This window comes from Podarcis liolepis (assembly GCF_965112155.1).
Source record: "Podarcis liolepis genome assembly, chromosome: 1".
In the NCBI taxonomy this organism is placed as follows: domain Eukaryota; kingdom Metazoa; phylum Chordata; class Lepidosauria; order Squamata; family Lacertidae; genus Podarcis; species Podarcis liolepis.
In genome coordinates, this window is record NC_139554.1 from 50247559 (window position 1) to 50270939 (window position 23381).

The 23381-nt window shown below is 46.2% G+C and overlaps 2 protein-coding genes across 19 annotated transcripts in view; one reads left to right on the plus strand and one right to left on the minus strand.

Annotated features, from left to right (window-relative positions):
* The window catches only part of PACSIN3 (protein kinase C and casein kinase substrate in neurons 3), a 30087-nt gene extending 27506 nt beyond the window's left edge, over positions 1 to 2581 (plus strand). For all 17 annotated transcript variants that reach the window (XM_083460842.1, XM_083460828.1, XM_083460840.1 and 14 more), the window contains one exon: positions 2257 to 2581. In XM_083460842.1, coding sequence (XP_083316968.1) covers positions 2257 to 2372 — 116 coding nt within the window. In that variant the 3' untranslated portion in view covers positions 2373 to 2581. The remainder of the gene's footprint in view (positions 1 to 2256) is intronic.
* Positions 148 to 23378, minus strand: THAP9 (THAP domain containing 9). 2 transcript variants are annotated; one of them, XM_083460101.1, is made up of 6 exons: positions 23183 to 23378; positions 22769 to 22964; positions 11607 to 11726; positions 10506 to 10734; positions 9554 to 9710; positions 148 to 6013 (listed from the first exon to the last, which is right to left on the minus strand). In XM_083460101.1, exons 1-6 carry the CDS (start codon positions 23260 to 23262, stop codon positions 4069 to 4071), a joined length of 2727 nt encoding a protein of 908 aa, XP_083316227.1. In that variant the 5' UTR covers positions 23263 to 23378; the 3' UTR covers positions 148 to 4068. The 2 variants fall into 2 exon arrangements, with proteins under 2 accessions (XP_083316227.1, XP_083316228.1); XM_083460102.1 differs by having other exon boundaries at positions 9554 to 9707; positions 23183 to 23374.
* Between the last annotated feature and the right edge of the window lie 3 nt (positions 23379 to 23381).

A 23381-nucleotide genomic window follows, 5' to 3' on the forward strand; every position in this document is an offset into this window, starting at 1 on the left:
GAAAGAACCAATGGGGCACTTTTTAACTACTGGGAAAGACGGAGGATAGATAAATTACTTCAAAGTTCTTCCAAAGGGACAGGAAAAGGCATGTGGGCTCTGTGGTATGAGACTCTGAAGGAAGATGGCAATTGCTTCAAGTTGCTATTCCTTCTTTAAAAATGCTTTTATTAAGTTTTGTAGATACAGGAATATAGTGGCAGAAGATAGGGAACAAAAGAGTCCTACCCTCCCTAGATTCCCCTAATCTGATGTGAGCAATTCTCATCCCAAATTGTCTTTCCATAGAAGTCTTTGCGTTCCAGGTGGGCAGAAATCTTGTTCTTTTGTCTCAATATCTGAAATAAAACATGACCAGATAATCATAAAACTTGTTGGTTGGTTGTTCATTTCTTCTGGCATGTAACTCGTGAGTCAATTTTTCCATTAGCACCAAGTTCCACGCTTGAATATTCCGCTGCTGAGTTAGCATCTCCAATGCTTGGCAATAAGAGATGCTGCTATTCCCGAGACTTCCTGTATGTAGCTGGGCCTGGCCATTTGTGTTCCATTTATTTTCCATACCAAATGGCCAAAAATTCTTCAATATATCAGGACTGTGTTCCCTTGCTCAGTGGCGGTGAAAGCAGAGCTGCATATTGAGAAATAACACATAAAGGGGAACTTGGGAGCAGGAGTCTTTCACGAGAAGCTGGCAAATGCTGGAACTGAGCAGTAATTTAATACAAACTTTCAGCACTATCTGCCAGCCCAGATGGAGAGGCAGTCATCTGTTGTCACCAGTGACCTAAAATGAACATTATCACACACCTGTTTCTCTGGATGGTTGTGTGCATGGTAATGCTAGCCGTGCTCTGGGGCTAGTGGCTTGCCACATGGCCAGAGCCACAACACAATAAACTTAAATAGATGCCTTATGGTTAGTGATCATCCGATTCCACACTAAAATAGTTTTTATATCCACCAGCCTGATCTACTGGGAAGCACATAGGAATAGGGGTCATCTGGATCTTGGGGATTTCATTCATGCTTTAAAAATGTATTTGTAGAAATGTGATTGTTTTTCTTTTTTACAGGTACTAAAATCTTTCAAAACCCAGCACTTGGGTTCGCATGAAACATGCATTGCTGAGTTATCATTATTAAATATTCTAGTACCAACTTACTTTGCTTGATCTGCCTGTAGTAACTAACTAAAACAGGAGTACTACAAGAATACCTGTAGCATGAAATAAGTACAAGAAGTAGATCCAAACTGCTTTTTGGTTTATCATTTGTGAAAAATCCCTCCAGGCACCATCCTGGTTTGCTTCTGCCTGTCATGTTGTCTTATTTATTTATAAAATAGTTGTATACCACTATATCAAAGCAGTTTACAGCAGTAAAAGCGTAAAAAGTTTAAAAAATATGTCTATGAAGGTAGGGACGCTGAGCTTTCTATACATGGTTTGCTGTGGTTTGTCTAGCTTACTGCATGTGAGCTGAATTTATTGATCTCTGTCAAAGAACAATTCATAATTTTTTCTTTTTGCTTTGCCAGGGTCGTAGTGTATACCCAAGGGCTTATGGGAACTGGGTCACTCCTCTTTTTAAAACCTATTGGTGCATCTTCCCCATCTAAATGCTTCAATAACATGCAATTGTATAGTTAATGCAGACAATTTGTTATTTCACTGAGTCAGTTGAACTGATGCACTATTTTCCTTTTGCTTCTGGAAATGATATTTTAAATTGTTCTCCTTAAATAGAAAGTTGGAGCAAGTGCCGATGCGTTTTTTAAAAAGGCATTCTGTGGATGGTTACACCCCTTTCAGGTGGTCTTTAACTTCACTAATGTGTGAATTTTGCATGGTAGTTGACCATTCAGCATGAGACAATTGAGATGACATGGGCAGCTGGAGATGGTATCACTGTCTAGGAAGCATCTTCTGGCTGCTAATGCCCAAGAGCCTTTAAGGTGCTTCTCTGTACAATAATGGCTTTGTTCCAGTAGGCCACTATAATATAGTTGTATGGAGAATGAAGGCTAACACTGACCCTAAACTCGTTTGGAAATGAGACACACAGATTTCAGTGGAATTGTTATTAAATAAGTGTGCATGGTATCTCAACCTTAGCTTCACTTCCATACGTGTGCATTGCCAGCATCTCTGGAAACCAGAAGGGAAAAGAAAGCAAGTCTCATATCATTTTAGTGAATATCTAAACCAATGAAACCTTGCCTTGTTATTCATTCTGAGATTTTTCTTCCTCTAGGTGAAGAGCTCATGAAGATCAGTGAAGAGGATGAACAGGGCTGGTGCAAAGGCCGGCTTCAGACCGGTCAGGTTGGACTATATCCTGCTAATTATGTTGAGAAAGTCATTTCATGATTGCTTCCTCCCTTCCCCCTTAAGGTGTGCACCCTGCAAGCATTTTCTCCAGAGGTCACCAAATCAGTGGCCTCCAACTTGCATCAAAAACCATGAAAACAATCTGGAACTTTCTGAGGACACTCTTATTGTAACCAATGCTTCCTTTTAAACATCTAGAATTATGGTGATGATTTTTTTTCTAATAAAGGTATATAAAATTTTCTGAATCCTGTGTGCTATAATGGAATAGAAGGTGGAAAACGCCCCGTAAAATGCAAAGCACCCAAACTCCTTTCCTCTTCTGTGCAGCGATTCCAACAAGCCTATTGTCTGCCAGCTGAATAAGTAGCAGTTGCTCTAAAAACGAACATTAAAGGATAGTTAGAAGCCAACTGTGGAATGGCAACTCTCCGACAGCTTATTCCTAGGCAAGAGTCAAACTAGCCATCTCAATTGCACCCCAACTACCTGTCTAGCAACTATATTACATAAGCTCCTATCCCAACTGCTGAATCTGTTGATAGTTTGCAGTACTGACTTCATATGGAAGCAAGGTATTGAAAACTATGCTGTTAAGAAGCGCAACTAGGATCTGATATTACTGTTACAGGACAAACCATAGTATCCTTCAGTATAGTCACATTGATTAGATGGAAAGCACTCAAATAGGCATTATGCTTGTGGTAACAGATGTACATCAACTATACATGTGGGGCTCCTGTGCTACATCAGGATAGTTGTGCTAGTGGTGTTCAGAACCACCCAAGGAAGGTTTGCACAGGATGAACGGCATAGCATTTCAGCCTATAATAGACTGACTGCTAAGAACTGCCTTTGCCTCACTTCTTCACATGCCCCATGGAGCTATTTTTACAGAGCACCACTGTTAGGCAGTGGACCACTTTGGGTCGGGTCCTCAGCAATCTTGCAAGAAGTTGCAAGGATCACTTGCTGTAGTTGGTGTCTTTTATGTAGCAAACGTGCTTTGCCTTGGGGTTGAAGTTTTGCAACAGGTGCAAGTCTGTTGAAATATGGAGTGCAGCTGTTGCAACAAGTAATCGCTCTCATTCCTGTGCTGTTTATTGACCTGGCCCAAGGCTTCAGCCACTTGGTGCTGGACTTTGCTTCTTGATAGCCAAAGGTCAAGAGTTATGTTCTAATCTGGGCTGCTGCCTCAGCTTTGCTTCTACAGACCAGAGTGGGGTTGGTAACAAAAGCGATTGGGGAGGGGGGGAAGTCCCAATTGGGGGGACTAGTTGGAAAAAAGGCATATGGTTCTTAAAACTCCAGAGCTGGGACTGCACAACAAAGGAAGCCATGATAAGTCTGTAAGCGAAGTTCCAATATCCACTCGGGGAAACAACTTTATAAGGACCAGCTTTGCCAATGTAAATAGGATACCAATATTCCTGCACTGCGGGGGGTTGAACTAGATGATCCTTGGGGTCTCTTCCAATTCCACAATTCTGTGATCCCCATGCTGTAAGCCCTGCAAAAATGCTTCCCAAAGGCACACACACATCACTTTCATGTGAAAAGTTAGAATGACCTTCTTGCATGTCAGTTCCGCATGGACCTCCCTGCCTGTGTCTGCTCCAATAAAAAAGCCAAGTGCAAAGCAGTCTCGTAGTTTTCTACCAGCTTGCAGCATATCATAAGCTACCACTTCTCTTACAAGGCCATGTAAACATAAGCATTCAGCTTCCCACCACCTTCAAATAGGCACGAACCATTCCATAAGTCCACGCGTTTGCTGAGGCCAGTCCCTGCTGGGGCCATTCACATTCCCTGTCTTGTGCTTACCATTAGCCACTTTCAAAGAGCTGCTACATTCATGAGTCGGAGGGTTGGACAACTGCCCTTGCCCTGCCTCAAGCCACAGTTCCAAGAAGGTTCGCACAAGCTCCTGCAGCAGAGTGACGTAATGGTTGGAAACCACAGCGTTGCTCTCAAAGAGGTGGTTGCCCAGGGATGAGAACAGACTGGGCTCCTCACTCACATCTGCCAAGATGGCCAGCTGCCGCGCCAAGAACCCGCGGTGGCTGGAGTCTCCAAGGAACAAGGAAGGCAGGCCAACAACCTGCTTTGCTCGGCGGATCACCTTTTGTACGGACTCTGCCGGGAGGTACTTTCTTCCCTTGCTCTCCACGCACAGCAGGGCACTGCCCGCAGGCACACCCTTACAAGGGCACAAGAGGGCAGCGCGGCATTCGGCGCAGGAGAGGAGGGGCAGCAGCTTCCCCAAAACAACCCAGGAAATGCAGGCAATGGCGTCTTCCTCCAACTCGGCCAGAAAGGCTGGGGCTATGCCCTGTGTCTCTCGTGGAGGCCCAGTGCCCCGAGGCCAGTGCCAGATCTGCCCGCGAGCCAGAGGCCAGGAAGCCTGCAACTGGAGGTTAGTTCTTCTGCGTAAGGATATGTCAAGCAGGTTTGGTGGGTCGAGGCCCAGACCAGAAAGAGCTCTGTTCAAGACAAGCCTGTATGCCTGCTGGAAGGTCCATGCGGGGCCAACACCTTTGTGCCCACGGGCTTGCTGTATGGCTCCCCTGCACCACTCCAGAGGGTCCAGGCTCCACCAACAGGACATCAAAGAAGTAGTGGGCTCGTCTTCTGCCTGTAGATGGGTCTGCGCCAGCCACTGAAAGCTGCGCAGGTTCACCAGGAAGCCAATGAAGCCCCATCGATGCCTGCTCAGCCCTACCAGCTCCCCGGTGGCAGTGCGGAGTTTGCGAAGCAGGTTCTCATACTCGTTGCAGAGGTTGTTGAGGGCGCTGGCACTAGCTTGGGAGAGGGGTGCCTTGAAACCTTTCCCATAGATGCCGCAGCTGCTGCACGCGTCAAAAATGGCACTCAGCAGCCCGATAAAGTGGGCGGTGGCTTCATGACCCTGAAATTGAGGCAGGCCGAGCCTCGCTGCAAAATGCAAGGCCTGAACCGTGCCCTCGCTGAACAACTGCGTGGCCCCATTTCCCCACACTTGCTGTTTCTGCGGGCTGATCGCTCCGGCCTGGCATGCCGCCCGGAGCACCACTTCTTCCTGCAGAGCCCCGAGATGCAGGAGGTAATCCCAGCAGACCGCCTTGCCGCTCACCTGGAGGCTGCCGGCGGCTTGTAGCAAGCGGTGGATCAGCGTCAACAAATGGCTGGGATCGAAGTAGTATGCTATTTCCAGCGTAGGAGTAGCTGGATGGAAAAATGTGGACTTGACAAAGAGGCCGTCCACCACCACTCCCAGCCGCCTGGCTGTCTCGATATTGGGAGCTGTGGCATCAGACGTCACAGAGACCACCTGCACGCCAATGTCGTACAGTTTGAGGATACAGTGGCATAGGAGCTGGGCTTGTATGTCCCCTCTAAGGGTGGCAAGGAGGAAGTAGCCAACAGGCACTATCCACCGGCCTTGGAATCCAACAGCCACAAAGAGGAGGGCTTCTCCGGCTGCCGAAACCTCATCCGCATCATATTTACCAGCACCAAAGTCCATCAAACCGTGCAAATGCCCGGTGGAAGGGTCATAGTGGCTTCTCCTTTCCAAAGGGATTGAGCCCATAAGGAGAGAGCACAACTTGAAGGTTTTCTCCCCTGCTTGAGATCTCTCCGCCAGAGCATTGAAGGCTTGTTGGCTGAATCCCGGTTCGTAATCCAGGTTTGAGAGCCACCTATGAGGGAAGAAGCATGGGAAAGAAAGCTAATCAGCTCCATGTTTGGTTCAAACAAAAATCTTTCTTCTACTGCCAAACTTCAGAGCCTGAGGATAGTATGTTTCTTTGCCCTCATGCTTAAGAAAAATCAAAGCATGATGTTACTTTCATAAACTATTTTAGGCCATGCTTGTGCTAGAGGGCCTGAGAATAGTTCCACATGGGAAGGCAGAGCTTGCATCAGTTCTGCTTATATACTCTAGTTCTCTTTGCAGTATTTGAAATCCAGAAGAAGAAAAAATCTCCCATAAACCATCAGGTGAGCTTGAAAGCCTGTTTTCTTCCCAACACACCAAATCATCCATGTGGTTTCCTTTAGGCTAACAGTGCATTTGGCACAGTTTGTGTGGGTCACTCTTAGGTTGCTTCCCAATGGGCTCCTAGTGCTATCTAATTGTTGCCTTTCTGTGAACTACAAGCAGAGTAACAATTGACTTTCCATAGTACAGGGCACTTTGTGCTTTTCCCACGTGTACATCCCCACCACACTGTGTCCACCACTCTCTACACCACTATTTTATGAGTCCATTTTTAAACACCTATATTTTAATTATCACTGAAAGATGTTTCTGGCTCTTGAAATTAAAGAGGCACATCATTATAGCACGGTACTTTGATTTTGCCAAGTGCCGGTTGTGTGGTTCTGTGATACACGTGCCTTTGCTATGTCTGCTTTTCTTGATGTTTCCATAGTCCAAAGTTGTTTTCCCAATATCTGGGCTCTCACAGAATAGCAGAGTACGTTTTCTAGTGACACATCTGATTTTAGTGTTTTAACTGATTTTTACCATTTTGCATTGTATCTCTTGTACAGTGGTACCTTGGGTTACAGACGCTTTAGGTTACAGACCCCGCTAACCCAGAAATAGTACCTCAGGTTAAGAACTTTGCTTCAGGATGAGAACAGAAATCGCACGGCGGCAGCGGGAGGCCCTATTAGCTAAAGTGGTACCTCAGGTTAAGAACAGTTTCAGGTTAAGAACGGACCTCCAGAACGAATTAAGTTCTTAACCCGAGGTACCACTGTAAACCACATAGAGACTATTGTAATTAAGTGGCACGTGCGTCTTATGATATTTTTTAGCTTATTTCTTTGGTGCCACTGAGTGTTTGGATGGATGGGAGAAGACCAACCAATTCAGACTATCTTTCTTAGGTTGCAATCCTAGATGTATGTATGTGGGACAGAGAGAGAGAGAGAGAGAGATCATACTTTTTTTGAGAGAGCAAGACATATTTCTGAGAAAACCTTTAGAGGCTTGCAGTGATGCTTATACCTACAAAGTCTAGTTTTATCAACTAGCACAGCTGTTTCCTTTTCCTTGTGAATTGTCCATTCCTCTGCTTCCTTTTGCTAATAAATCTGATCTTACTTTAACCTCCAGTGGATGAAAAGCTTAACTTCTCTCTCTCTGTGTGTGTACACACACACACACACACACACACACACACACACGGGGCACACTACATTCAAGTCTTTTTGTTCACCTTGGCTTTCCCCTGAGTTTTGGGCATCATTTACCTCTCTCAAATTGCTTCCATACAACAATGTGATGCCAAGCCAGTGCAGAGGTTGTACTGTCATGCTGTACTAAACAAGGGACAGCCCGGGTTTAAATTCTGACTCAGTCCTGAAGCTCCCTGGATGACCTAGGGTCAGTCACCATCTCTCAGCTTAACTTGCTTCACAGCATTGTTGTGAGGATAAAATGGGGGTCGGACATAGAACCAAGTATGCTACCTTAGGTTCCCTGGAGGAATTTGGGATATAAACAAAGGGCCAAATTCAACTAACCAGTCTCACTTGTGGAAGCCTGTGCAAGGACTTCCGCTAGTGCAATGAAGGTTTCTCCCTATCCTCCCACTGCATGCCCCCTGCACCTCTGATAACAGCTCTGAGGCAGTCAGGAGAACCCCCAGAAGAGCAAGCGTGAGCTGACAGGGTGATCTGTTTAGGGCTACACTGAATTCCTCCCATAATAACCCATGTAAAGTGATCAATTAGTTGGCTAGTACATTACTCAAATCTTTCAAGGTTCAATTCCAGTAACCTTGAAAGATTAACCATTTCCCCCCAGCATGCCTTCAAGGCCAGAGGTTTCTTGACCAACTGCATTTGGTGAAGTAGCAGTGCAATCCTAGCCATGTCTACAGAAGTAAGTCCTATTGAATTCCATGGGGCTTACTCAGAATAAATGGTGTTGGGCGGCAGCCTAAGCTATTGTTTACAAAAGTCCATGCATCGATAGTCTTCATGGTGCCACAGGCATCCATCTGTCCCTTGCAGGATGTCAAACTCATTTTTATCTGTCATCCAGCTCAGCCATCCAGCCCTAAATCCTTGGTTACCAACAGTTATATCCTCATGGTTTGACAATTTCCTCCTTTTGCCCAATATTGCATTTTTAATGAAAGCTTTTCCAGGGGATCTGCAAATATCTCCTCTGAGGAACCTGATTTTCAGATTTGGGCTCTTCTTTTTGGAACAAAGGAATTTGCCCTACTTTCCTTGAGGGATTGTTACATTTGCCTGGAATTTGGTTTCCGGCAACCTGAGTGAAGGCATTCTTGATACAGGGCCTCTGAGGGTGGAACTCCCTTCCCCTCCAGATAACATCTACAGCAGCTCTTAGGAGTTTTCGCAGCTAGTGAAAACTTTTTTTTCATCTGGACATTTGGCTGAATTTCTCTGTCTCCTCTGCACCTCAAACTTCATATTTGCCCTTGTGGATTGTTTGATGTGGAATTTACTTGTGTAGCATGAGAACAGAGGAAGCTGCCTTATACCAAGTCAGACCACTGCTTCATCTAGCTCCACAGTGTCTGCTCTGGCTGGCAGAAACCCTTCAGGATTTGGGGCAGGAGCCTTTTCCCAGCTCAGGGACTGAACCAGGGACTTTCTGCTTGCAAGTCAGATCCTCTGCAATTGTGGGCCTTCAGAAGATGGCCCAAGAGGTGTCATCCATGTCTGAGCAGTCAGTGGCAAATCTTACAAAGAAAGCTTGCAGACAAAGTTCAGGAGTTCCTCTAGGTCTGTATGTGAGGTGTCCCGACATAATGAAGTAGTGTGTTTTCAGGCATTCCCCACCCCTCTTTCTTTTCTCCCATCTTAAAAGTGTCACACTGGAAAAAGTAGTTTCTTCAGAAGAAGAAGAAGAAGAGTTTGGATTTGATATCCCGCCTTTCACTCCCTTTAAGGAGTCTCAAAGCGGCTAACATTCTCCTTTCCCTTCCTCCCCCACAACAAACACTCTGTGAGGTGAGTGGGGCTGAGAGACTTCAAAGAAGTGTGACTGGCCCAAGGTCACCCAGCAGCTGCATGTGGAGGAGCGGGGAATCGAACCCGGTTCACCAGATTACGAGACTACCGCTCTTAACCACTACACCACACTGGCCCAGCAAGCTAGAATGCATATATAGTGCCTATGTCTGTGCACTGTTGCTTTGCAACGTTTGCCTCTAGTTAACACAAACAAGATACAAATAAGAAAGACATACGTGCGAAGGGTGGTGACCTCTGGGAGCTGGAATGTCTTCTTCACGAATTCATAGGCCTTGGCTGAGAACAAATGCAGCGAGACGGCAAAGTTGCGGGTGGCAGCTGGGTAGTTCTCGCACAGGGCTCCCTCACACTGCAAAGTGAGCTGCAGGTCTGCTGAAGTAAAGAGGGTTCCTCAAGCAAGGGATGGACAGTGAGGTGAAGCTAATTTGGGGTGATGCTGCAGAGGAAGAGTCTTTAACATTGGCCTCAGCAGTGACTGCTGCATTCAGACTGGAGGCTGGGAGAAGATTCAACATCCTCTATTTTCATGGGGAAGGAAACCGGGTCCAAAACCCAGGAGGACTGGGTGACCAAGAAAGCAGAGAAGGATGTACTTAAAGTTATTAAGGGTTTGGGGAAGTGGGGGAGATTTGTAGCAATTGCATACTGAGCACAACTGGCCAGTCGGAAATGCTGAGGAGGTAATCAAGTGAGGTAGGGGGGCTGAAACAATGCCAATATATTCCACATCTGGCAACCAATGTGCTCCTTTGGTTTCAGAAAGTACATGGGTAGATGACTCTAAAAAGCCCAGGACACAATTTTTTCACGGCCTTCTAGCAGCTACGGTGGTTCATTTACCAGAAGTAATGTATTTAGTGTTAACTCTGGGAGCGTATACTTGATTCTGACCAAACTAAGCCTCCTACAGCAAAATATACATAAGGAGGCATAGTATGGTTAGAATCAAGTATACACTTCCAAAGTTAACACTAAATACATTACTTCTGGTGCGTGAGCCGCTAGAGGGCTGTGAAAACTACCCCACGCATCTTAACCAAGCCTTGAAGCTGGTTTGTATCACGGCTCCCTCCGTGGAACCTTGAATGATTCTGAAACTGCACTGGTCTTATTGCAAAGGCCTCTGGCATGAAGAAGAGCCCCTTTGGCAAAGCTTACGGTGCTTACCGCTGAACTGGGAGCGCAGCGTGTGTTCCATGTCCTTCTGGAGGAGATGCTGCTCCCGCAGGCTCTCCAGCACACTCCACAGCTCCTGCTGATAATAGGAGAGGCGGCGCTGGGCTGCGTCCTGCTCCCGTTCAGTCCCCTGCACTGGGCCAGTGGGGATCAGAGACTTGGTTCTGCTGCCCATAGCTTCACTCAGACTATACTGATGCTCCGCTTGGATGAGCTCCACCTACAGGAAGACAAAGAAGACCCGTTGCTCCATCTCTTTAATTCTCTCACCATAACTTCCATGTTCTCCCAGCACCCAATGTTTGTCCATGCGGATTTTCCACAAAGGGCTGGATTTGCTTATTCCTGAAAACTAAACTGACTTCACCTTTCTCCTTTGCCTTGATTTTCCTTTTAGCCTCTCACCACAGCCAGAGTAAACCGTTCCCAGACTCCCTTCTCCCATCAGATTCACAATAGTTAGTGGATGTGGCCACTCTCCTTCTTTAAAGCTAACTTAGGATACTGTGATGGAAGTCAGGTTCTGCAGTTTGCTCCAGGAGCAAAGAATGTTCTACCTTTGTACAGTAGGCTGGTTCTACTCACACTTACACACACCCTCCATCCAGGCCCACAAGAAGCATTATTTGAGGTCAAGGACACATTCCAGCCAGGCACAAACACTCAAGGAGGATGCAATCTAAGAACAATTAGGGATGTGGCCTTGGAAGAGTGGGTGTGGCCTGGGGAGTGTCCAGAGGGCCAGAGAGGGACCTGGAGGGCCACATTTCACCCATGGGCCTGAGGTTCCCCATCTCCGCTATAGGCTTTGTCCAAGTCCCAATGGTAATATAAGCTACATGCTAGAGCATTTAGTGACACACAGTTTTGTAATTTTAGATTCTGACTTAACGGTCTCCTGGTGGGGAGGAGGGGCTCTTCATATGGTAAGGTCCATTACTTTTTTCAGAATTTGGAGCCAGCTCTGCTGTGTTTAGCGTTCTCCTGCTCATTCTTCTGTGTGGGGCCCTTGACCTCTGCCCCAAAGTCCTTCCCAACAGCTGCATTGCTGACACTGGAGAAGGCACCAGCTACCCTCGCTGGTATACGTACTGCTTTGGCTTGTGCAGGAGATGAGTCAGCTGCTGGAGTAGCTTCGCTGATACTAGCCACTGGCCAACTGATGCCCATGGTTTTGACAGACTTTGATGGATGTTTCCCTTTTGTTGGTTCCTGTATTGAGAAAGAGTTCAAATGAATTAGACATAGCAATTCGACCAAAAAAAGAAAAAGGCCTAGTTGAAACAGACTGGATAAGCTAATGCTGTAGTAGAAGGCAAAAGTGACCAAAAAATAATCCCCAACAACATTGCCATGGTATTACTGGAACTAATTAAGCATACTTCAAACTTTAGAGGCTGGATCCAGGTTATGCCTTAGTCCCACACAATGAATGAGGCAACTTACTCATGACTATCTTAAATTTCATCAATTTAACTGGGTGGAAAGTTAACCGCTCGGCTGCAATCTAGATACACTTATCTCAAAGTCCCACTGAAGTCACTGGGATTTACTTATGTGTAGACATGTGTTGATTGTGGCATTATGTTTGATCCAACCTACTCTCTATGTTATTTACTCATTGTCAGGCAAACCCAGATTTATTTCAAATGAAGAAAAAAGGCATTTCTGAGACCAGAATACAGATGAGGGCTTATGTATTGGAATAGCCATCCACTACAAAACTAATTCACTGCACAATAAAGGTAACATTGTCAGAGACAGTTGTTCTCTTAGCCTCCTTCATGGTGTGCTGGTTTTCCAGTGTCTGACTTCAAACACAGAATTCCTTGCCTGTGCTCTGAAATAGTATAGTCTGAAGGTTAAGACACATCCCTTTTCCTCAACACCAGCTGTCAGGCATGGGAAGGGAATGAATTCTGGACTCTCGGAACAGAGACACGCAATGCCTACACTGATTTGACAGCAACTCTCCATGGCTCTAGGCAGGAGTCTTTAGCCAGCACTACCTCGAGATGCCAGACATTGCACCTGGGCCCTTCTACATGCAATGCAAATATTCTGCCTCTGCATCACCTTGCCTCCCCATTATTATCAGTGGGATATGGAAGGAAAACTGGCTTTGGAAGTAAAGCTTCGTAGCCTTTTCAGACAGAGGCCTAATCTCAAGCATGCCAGCTCTTCAGGTGCAGATTATTATATCAAACTTCCTAAAACATTTCCGATGCTGCTGGGCTACAAGGTACACACCAAAAACGACTATAAAAATCTATGCCCAATGACCACTACAGAAAATACACCAAAGACAAAAGAAAAGGAAGAAAATTGCACAGATGAATATGGTTCCTAAGGCATTTTGAGAACCAAAGGGGGGGAATGCTTCTTAATAAAAACTGCTTGGAACATTCCCCCACCCCACTGCAGCACACCTAAGCATATTCCCCCCGCCCCCACTTTGACGTAGTGGGAACCATATCCATCTCTGCAGCTGTCCCTTTTTTTGTTTTAGGACTATGGAAATCCTCTGCTGAGCCCACAAGCCGGTGGCAGAACAGGAAAAGTGCTGGGAGACCTTGACCTTCATCAAAAGCTGCAATGTTAAATGCACTTACACAAAGAGGGGTACAACCAATAGGATACAATGACACTTAACCTCTGACTAAATATGGATAGGACTGTTGGAAATGTTTGATAACAAAGTGTATAAGAAAGAAGGGAAACTCTGCAATGTGTCTTCCTCTGGGAGAGTTATCAGCTGAAGTGTGGGATACAAATTTTCAAAATAAGGTAAATCCGATAGATAGATAGATAGATAGATAGATAGATAGATAGACTGCTACTTAAAGTGTCCCTGAATTTGGTGCATTTGCCTGACCACCTTATTCCTGCTGTTCCCTGATCCTTCTGTGTCTTGTCCCTCTGTTGAAGTGTGAGCTAATTTTGGCAGGGTGCCAATATATTGACTACTGTACAACACTTAACATACATTTAAGCACTTTAATAAATAGATTTACCCACTGAATATTGCTCCCAGTACAGCAATCCCTTCCTTGTTCCTGTCTTCCATTTCTACATATAGTACTATATTTCATGTCAGGCTATCATCTGGACACCCCTTCTATTGCCAACAAATGGTCTGTCCTAGCAGGTATCTGGATAAAGAAGTTCTTTTGTGGCTCCTTCTTCACTGTATGACCCTTTGTCCGAGCAGCTGAATCAGAGACTCATAAAATGTGTTGGCACTTCTTCAGCTTTCCAGTTCCTGCTATTACGGAGCAAAAAGCTGATGAACCACAGTTCTTCTCTTCCATTCCCTTTACATATACACCCCCAAGGCCCACTACCAATTCCCAAACTCTCATCCTCCCTTACTGCATTTTCCTTCCTTCAACCCAAGTTTGCAAGTTTAAGTAAATCCTCTCCCTATTCTGAATCCCACTGCTTTTGGCAATGTGTCTTTTTCCTTCACATATTCCCACTTTCAATTCATTCTCTTGCACCTGTGTTCAGTGGATTACATACTAGGAAATGTGTCTATCTACTCAACTGTCTTCAAAAATAAACACAATCACCTACAGCTTATTTTTCTTCATTTAACGGATGGTCTTAGAAGCCATTGCTTCCTGAGCAGCAGGGGTGAGGAAACTTTTTGGGCCCAAGAGCTGCACTGCCCCATGGAGAACCTTACAAGGGCCACATGCAAGTCATGGAGGAGGCCAGAGGCAAAATTGGGCGGGGCACCAGATGGGACTCTTATCTACATAGGCTACATCCTAGTCATGCAAAAGTCATAACAATCTGTACTCCCTGACCCCCACATACACACACCTTTCCATTCACACAAGCAAAAGGCATCATCACAGACATCTTCCAGCCAGGCAACAGTTCACAAGAAGGGCACAGAACAGGGACACTGAAGGGTGTGGCCTAGTGAGAGTCATGAGGGCCTGAAAGAAAGGCCTAGAGAGCCACATTCACCCTCAAACCTGAGGTTTCCTAACACCGCTGAATGAGAAGGGAAAAGTACCATGGAAAAGTGAGGTTGTATCAAATCTTATTCATATGCAGAGAAGACCCACTGAAACTAACAGACATGACTAACTTGGGTTCATTAATTTTAATGGGCCTACACCAAGCAGAAATTAGTTGTAGTCAACCCTTAGAGGTTTCGGGTTTTAGACTGGACCAGAACCTGAGGTAGCACATATTTTAGGGACAAAGGAGATCTAGGAGGAGGGCCCTTGAGGTTAGTAAATGAGAATCAAGCTGCAGCTCAGAAATCCCTCAGTGTGGCCCAAATTGCTGAGCAGGGCAGACAATTAAAAAGTCCAGCTAAGCTGCCAAGGTGAGCTGCACTACAGCTTTCCTGACCAGGGAAGAGTCACTAGCAGGAAGCCTTTCCTGTCCTGTACAAGGAAGACAAACATCCCTAATGCCAGCAATTCTTACATTTCTGCTGCCTTCACAGAAAACCAGGGGATGGGATCGGAAGCATCCACCTCTGCAGCTCTGTATTGTCAGAGACTAGGAATGCTGTCAGAAATTATGAGGCATTTGAGGGGCCTGGGTAAGATTTAGGGACGAGAACCAGCCTTCTTGTTCCTGTACCACAACTCTTTCCCCTCTAGGACAGCATGACTCACACCAAGGAGGACAAGAGACAAGCCCCTGGTTGTGCAATGTCATTTCCCCACCCCTTTGGCTATAAAAAATTCAAATGACTTTCCATTCAAATGAATTTATTTCAACTTTTGGAAAGAGGCAAGGAGGGTGCACTCTCCCCAGGCGCTCATTTTTTGGACTGAGGTAGCAAATCCAGTTATTACACCAGGGCCTACTCACAGGATGTTGCGGTTACCTCACTAATCCAAACCAGATGTTGAGGATCCCAGAGACCATTGCTTTCTTCATGCAGTAACCCAGGCCTCTCCCAGATGTGAGCAAGATATCAAGGCTGAGAGAAACCCCCTCAGAAAGTCCAAACAGTACCAAATAAGACTACTCCATTTAGAATGCATTTTGCATCTGCCTAGTTCTTTAAGAGGCCTGATTGTTCTACAAAGGCACCAAACTAAACTCAGTTCTCCTTCTGTGAGAAGGATTACAAAACAGGCCACAGGTAGGCTGCATATGGATAAAATCACTTCTTTTGGGATGGTTCCAACCCCCACCCCCGGCCATCTTCTGTGTTTGTCATTTCCTTCTACCTTCTATGACCCCAGATGAAAGCTTTCAATTGCCATAGGTAGCGCAAGATCTTCTGCCTCAATCCACAAAGGAGATCTACCTAGCTCAGCATCTTGCTTCAAAGAGTAACAAGCCACATGCTGCTAGGGACTTGCTTCAAATCTTAATGTAACCCAGGATACCCTGCCCTCTTGGACATTTTGTTCCTGCCATAGCATGACATTTAACAACAGCTGTACATACTGAAACTTTTCGTGGACAGTGCTTGCATTATTCAGGGACTGAAGACAAGGAGGCAGGGCACTCTCCTGAAACAAACACTTGGCAGTTAAGAGCAGTGTGCCTATGTTGCAGCTTCAGAGGCATACAGATCACCCATTCTGAAAGAAAACAACAAGAAACACAGGACAGAAAGCCCCAGGGAGCTACGTTTTGGGCAGCCTATGCACTGATGAATACAACCAGCAATAAAGGGGGAGAGTGGGGGAAAGGTCCCACATTGCAGCCAAATCTGATGTTCCCTCTTGTGGCAAAACCAAAACGTTATTCTGTGCAGAGATTCTTTTAGATTGGATCAGCAATACTTCCAGAAAAACAACCACCACCTCCTTATACCATGGAGGCGTGGAAAAAAGATTAGATATGAGGCAAACACAACGAATTATGAAGTGGATATAAAGAGTGAGGGGCACACAGTCTCCCCCCCCCCTTTTTAAACGTCATAGCAAGGACAGAAAACATGATCTTCCGATGTTGTTGTGAATCCAACAGAGATGATGGGAATTGTATCTAACAACATCCCTACCTCTGACTTACAAGCTACAGACAAATCAAGACCTTTCTGCTCTAAATAAGTGAGAGACAGGAACAAAACCTTAGTTCAACTCTCTTCCATCTTTATTCATTGAGCTATACCAATCCCAGATCCTACAAAGATGTGCATCCAGGATAGACTTATCTGTAAGGTGAGAGTCTAGATGCTAACTTGTGTCAACATGCAGTCACATGGACACATCCCAGCTAACAACTAAACATTTAAGTTGACTAAGCTTTACTCAGAGTACACCCACTGAAATGAATAAACATGACTAAGTTAGGGCCATTAAGTTCAATGGGTCTACTCTGAGTAAAACTTAGTTGAATGCTACCCTTGAACGAAGTAGCAATCTTATACTGTAAATACTGTAGGAAGAAGAGGGGAGATATCTGGCTATTGTACCAGGAGACCAGCCATTATATCTGAGGAAAACACACAACTCAGAAAGCATTGAAATGGTGTAAAAACAGCAGACCGCCCTCCCCCACACTTCCTACTACAGTACTAAGAAACTCTACCAAAGCCCACCAATCAGGGACTATAGGTGATGGTGCCCACAAATGGAGGGAGCCAGCGAACTCTTAATGACTCAAACACACACACACAAAGAGCAGGTGTCCCTTCATCACAACATGAGAAACCAGCAGTAACTCTGCTGCTTGAAGCCCCAAAACATCCCAATAAGCAGGGGTTCAAGACTCCTTTTGCTGCTCTCAAACACAATTTTGTAGCCAAAACACGCAAGGGAAAGGAAGAAGATCCCACCCAACACAGCACTCATGTTGTTCCCATAGCACATATAGAGCCGATCCCAAGCAGTGCCGGAAAGAGGCAAGTTGAGGGGCAGTTCAAGGTCCAGGCAACGAGTGTTCCAGCCTGGTACTGAGGTCTTTGAGCTGGAGCTACCGGAACCACACCCAGGGGTCCAGCTGAGTTTCATGAGCTGTTGTCAAAGAAAGACTCCCAAGTCTGGTACTTCCCTTTATGGACAGGTTTCCATTTGCTGTTTAAAACATTGTTGCTCCTACAAGCTCAGGGTCCATCCAGCCTTAGCTTCTGAGGCCAAACTCTCCCACTGTGCCAACAGCCCCATAGCGGCCTTGTCCAAGAGTCCCAACTTACTCATCTCCCCAGATCTAGTCAGGTCTGGGGCTTTGCTAAGTACTGGGGGCTCCAGGTCATCCTCCAATGAGGAATTCTCCAGCTAATACATAGTACAGGGGTAGGCAACCTAAGGCCCGTGGGCCAGATGTGGCCCAATGCCTTCTCAATCCGGCCCGCGGATAGTCCAGGAATCAGCGTGTTTTTACATGAGTAGAATGTGTCCTTTTATTTAAAATGCATCTCTGGGTTATTTGTGGGGCACAGAAATTTGTTCATTCCCCTCCCCCAAAAAATATAGTCAAGCCCCCCACATGGTCTGAGGGACAGTGGACCGGCCCATGGCTGAAAAAGGTTGCTGACCCCTGATATAGCAGCAGCAGTAGTGGGGGCTCTCCAGCCTGCAAGATTACAGTGGTGCCCCGCAAGACGAATGCCTCGCAAGATGGAAAACTCGCTAGACGAAAGGGTTTTCCGTTTTGGAGGTGCTTCACAAAACGAATCTCCTATGGGCTTGCTTCACAAGACAAAAATGTCTTGCGAGTTCCTGCGGGTTTTTCCCCCCTCCCCCCCTTTTTCTAAGCCGCTAAGCCGCTTATCAGCTGATCCGATAAGCCGATAAGCCGCTAAAAGCCGGTAATAGCGCTAATCCGTCAATGGGCTTGCTTCGCAAGACGAAAAAACCGCTAGACGAAGAGAATCACAGAACGGATTCTTTTCGTCTTGCGAGGCACCACTGTATTTAGGCCCACCAGGCTGCCCCATTTGGTCTGTGAAGGCGTTTTGGTCAATCCAAGCCCATCTGTCCTACACCGGATGTCATATATGTCATCAGGTGTCAGGCAAGCAAAGACAAAGCTCAGCCAAAAACGGTCTGGCTTGCAAAGCAGCTGATTGCAGGCACCTACAAAGTACTGTGCCCTTGGTTTGATTTCAAGCTGTGCAGGTCAAAGGAAGATGAGTCACCTGACATTACAGTGATGTTGGCTGGCTGACAGGTGGGCAACCCCATCCACTCATTAAAGTTGGCCCCTGGGTGGTGGGGAACATAAGGACCCTCAAGTCTTCTGACCAGCCAATTCCCCACTCCAGAATAGGGCATGGAGCTGAGAAGCAACCCATGCCCACTCAGCTAGTGTAACTGTAGTATCGAATTACAATGAAATTCTCTCCCACTGAATAATATTTATTATTATTATTATTTATTTATTTATTTATTTATTTATTTATTTAAACCGCAGACATCCAACTGGCTTGCCCCAGACACTCTGGGCATCTTTCAACATAATATAAAAACATAGTGAGACATCAAACATTAAAAACTTCCCGATACAGGGCTGTATTTGGAAAGTTGTGTAATTGTTCATTCTTTGACATCTGATGTGGGGGCATTCAACAGGGCGAGTGCCACTACTGAGAAGGCCCTCTGCCTGGTTCCGTGTAACTTCACTTCTCACAATGAAGGAACCACCAGAACGCACTCAGAACTGGACCTCAGAGCTGAATGATGGGGGCGAAGCTGCTCTTTTAGGTATACAGAGCCGAGGCCATGAAATCAGTGAGACCTGAAATTTCTTAAACTTGAATAGATTCTGCCTGAACTTGCAAGCAGAAATGGAAACACTGCAACCAGGGTGTGGCGCAAACTCAGTGAAACGTTACACAAAGTGGCCATTGTCTGCCGAGCAATCATGTGTGGGTTTGCATATTGCAGGGCTCCCCACAAAGCACTCCAGTGTTAAAAAAAACAAAACCCCAACCTTCTAGATGTCCGTCCCCCCTGTTATGTAAACCTAATAAGCAACCTGGAGGAAACTAAAATCTGGATCAAGTAGAGGAACTCTAAAAAAGAAATAGAAACATAAAGATACCCTGAAACACACATAAATTGGTCAGTCAACACGTTTTGAATTAATGCTCAAGGTGGTATAGAAAAGTTGAATACAATGGAAATAAGAGCTAAATATAACCTCCATTCTTCCTGTGTGCTAATATAATGTTACTGTTAAAACCTTCCTACCCTACAGCAATGAAATATGGAGTGACACTGTGACATAAAGAGGAAATTGGGGGGGGAGGAACGATGACATTTTATTACAGTGGTACCTTGGGTTACATACGCTTCAGGTTACACACACTTCAGGTTACACACTCCGCTAACCCAGAAATAGTGCTTCAGGTTAAGAACTTTGCTTCAGGGTAAGAACAGAAATCGGGCTCTGGTGGCGCAGCAGCAGCAGGAGGCCCCATTAGCTAAAGTGGTGCTTCAGGTTAAGAACAGTTTCAGGTTAAGAACGGACCTCCAGAACGAATTAAGTACTTAACCTGAGGTACCACTGTACAAGCAAATCTTCCAGAAGCATAGAAATGAACAGCGCAACTAGATAATGTGCAGGGGTGTGGGAAGTGTATTTACAGAACAATCCTATTCTCGTGCTATGACAAAGAGGCAGTAGATAAGTCACCACTTTGTTGGCTGAATAGCTGCCACACCCAATGCAAGCTCAACCTGAAACAGTGTGGTGTGGAACACACAGCACAGAAATGCCAAAAGCAGTATAAACACAACAGACACAAACTCACTGCCCCTAGAAACATCCTAAAGCCTACAAGTTAAGGACCATGCCTGGAATGAGAGCCAGTGTAGCGTAGTAGGGAGAGTATTGGACTAGGACCTGGAAGAACGGAGTTCAAATCCCCTCTCAGATATGAAGTGCACTGGGTGACTTTGCGCTAGTCACAATCTCTCAGCCTAACCTACTGTACAAGGGTGTTGCAATAGTGAAATGGGGATGGGGACAACTGTGTATACCACCTTGAACTCCTGGAGGAAAGGCAGGATATAAATGTAATAGTGAAGGATGCCCACCAATGGGGCATTTGGCCTCCCACTCCCACCTCCAAGCCCCAGCATCCAATTAGAGGTGCTAGGAGCACAAGGGTTGCAGGAGAAGCCCTGGTTTGTTAGAAAAGTGCAGCAGGGCTTCTGCTAAACCCTGCAGCCCCTCAACCAGCAGAGAGCGGGCCTTTTCTGTGGTGGCTCCTCATCTGTGCAATGCTCTCCGCAGAGAGGCTCACCTGCCACTATCATTACATGTCTTTAGGCGCCAAGCAAAAACATTCCTCTTTACCCGGGCCTCCAGCCATTAAATAATCTATGGCTTGTTAAATGTGTTTGTGGCAGGGACTGTTATGGTGAATATTTTATTAGCATGCATCTATAATTATGCTCTGCATTATGTTTTTGATTATTATGCTCCGTGAAATATGTTCTTGATGTTGTACACCACTCTGGGATCTTTGGATAAAGGGTGGTATATAAACTGAAATCATCATCATCATCATCTTCACTGTATGATTGTGCCCTTAAGTTTCTGGTATCTTCTTACTCCAAGCCCCTCACATGTCCTCCACCACACAGCATATATTGTATAATAATATTATGGCTCCCCCCAGTGGTTCATGCTGTTGATGCACTACAGTGCTGGGAGAGGGAATCAAACACTTCTCCAAACTTTGAGGCTACTTGTTGCTGGGAACAGAGCAAGGGCAACAACATGAATTGGTGTGAGATAATCTTCAGGTGTACTAACATAGTGTCAGCAGCACTGTTTTATTATGACTGCTTGCAGTCTTGTCTACCTTGGTAAAGGAAATCTTTATTACCCCATGAAATAAGGCAGCATGGCTTGGATCATGAGCAAGAACATCAAGACACACGGAAAGAAGAGTAGCAGTTAGCGACAAGAACACATGACCAGCATGTCAAAGTTTAAAGCCCTGCTGGATCACATCAAGGGCTGTTTAGACCAGTAGTGGCACACCTTTTTTCAGACCAGGCTCCCTATTTCCTTCTGAGCGCCAGATTCCAGTGGTGGGTGGGGCAGTACCAAAAGTAGGCAGAGCAATAAATGCAAATTTACCTTTCTATACACACTTACACATCATACACCCCTCTTTATCTTCCATCCAGACAAGCAAGACACATCATTAGAGCTCCAACTAGGAAACAATATTCAGGGTGTGAAGGGTATCAGCCTGGGAAGAGTTCCAAGTGCCGGAAGAAGAAGAAGAATTTGGATTTGATATCCCGCTTTATCACTACCCAAAGGAATCTCAAAGCAGCTAACATTCTCCTTTCCCTTCCTCCCCCACAACAAACACTCTGTGAGGTGAGTGAGGCTGAGAGATTTCAGAGAAGTGTGACTAGCCCAAGGTCACCCAGCAGCTGCATGTGGAGGAGCGGAGACGCGAACCCGGTTCACCAGATTACAAGTCTACCACTCTTAACCACTACACCACACTGGCTCTGCCAGAGAGGGAGGCCTGGAGGACTGTGTTTGGTCCCCAGGCCTGAGGTTCTCCATCCCTGATTGAGACCAACATCTTGGTTCCCAGTTACCAACCAGATGCCTCTGGGAAGCCCAACGTGAGGGTAAAAACCATCCCGTCCCCCCAGTAAATGGCAATTCAGAGACAGTTGGAGCTGGCCTATGACCATCATGATTAGTTACAACTGATACTTTTAAAAGCAAAGTGGGAAATAAGATTATCTAAATCCTCGTGTTAAAACTCGACTGTTAGCTGACTGTGCCTCTTCAGACTGTGGGTGGGTGATCAAATGGAGAAATGCTTTCTGATATTTTAGGTATACACTTGTCTGTGCAGAAAAATTATCAGTGGGAGGGAATGTGGACACTCATCCCTCACTTGTAGTCTTTAAGAATTTGGGGGAGCATATGGCTTCTATACAACTGGGCATCACAGGAGCCAACTCCTAGGGGCTGTGGGGGCTTTGGCCCCTACAATAAAATATTTAAGGGGGCCAGGCCCCCATAAAGTTGATGGGCATTTCCATTCAAATGGTGTGTGTGCACTATATCATGTGATCGATTATGCGGAGCAGGGTTTACCTGGGCCCCCACAATATTTTATTTAAATTGGCACCCCTGCTGGGCATTCAGAAGCATCACTGCCTCTTGACAGCAGCGCAGCCCCATGAATCCTCTTTTATAGGCACCTAAGCTGGTGGCCACCACTGGGGGAGCAGTCACGGAGGCTAATACTCTGCTTTAAACCATGGTAGAGCATTGGCTACTTGGTGATACTGCCTGGCAGCACTCTCCTCCCTTCTCTGGCACTGCGATACCTTGAAGGAGAACACGGAGGGGATCACGCCTGCCTTCAGCCTCTTCTGTCCTCCATACACCTCGAATTCATCCTGGAAGAAATGATCTGAGCAGATGCAGGCGCCGGAGCCTGGGATCCACAGCTTCCTGGAGCCGGGCTCGATGCGATTCACAGCCAGCATCCACTTCTTCCTCAGTTCGTGGGCTTTGGGGAAGCTGCAGGAGGAAGAAGAGATGGGAAACTATAAATCCCACTGACTTTCCCCACATGGGCTGATGGTGCAGGTGACGACACCGACTGACACAAAGCCCCGCCCACAACCTCACACCGGGCCCCGCCCCCTGGTAGCCAAAGCCCCGCCCCTGCCGCTAATAGGCTTAGAACCACCCACACTCTCCATGAGGAGGCCCTATTACGGTATTCAGATGCAGACCTGTGGAATGAGAGGCCCTTGGCCCGGTTCTCCCGCGTGTCCCGGTTGGGGCAGTTAACGGCCGAGCAAGCTTTAGGCATCGTCTCCCACTCCGCGGCGAAAAGCCCCAATCCCGGCTCCCGCCAAGCGCGGTTACTTTGCCTCGAGCGTCATGGCGGCAACGTCCGCGGCGCACTCTGGACTGACCCCGTTGGCGACC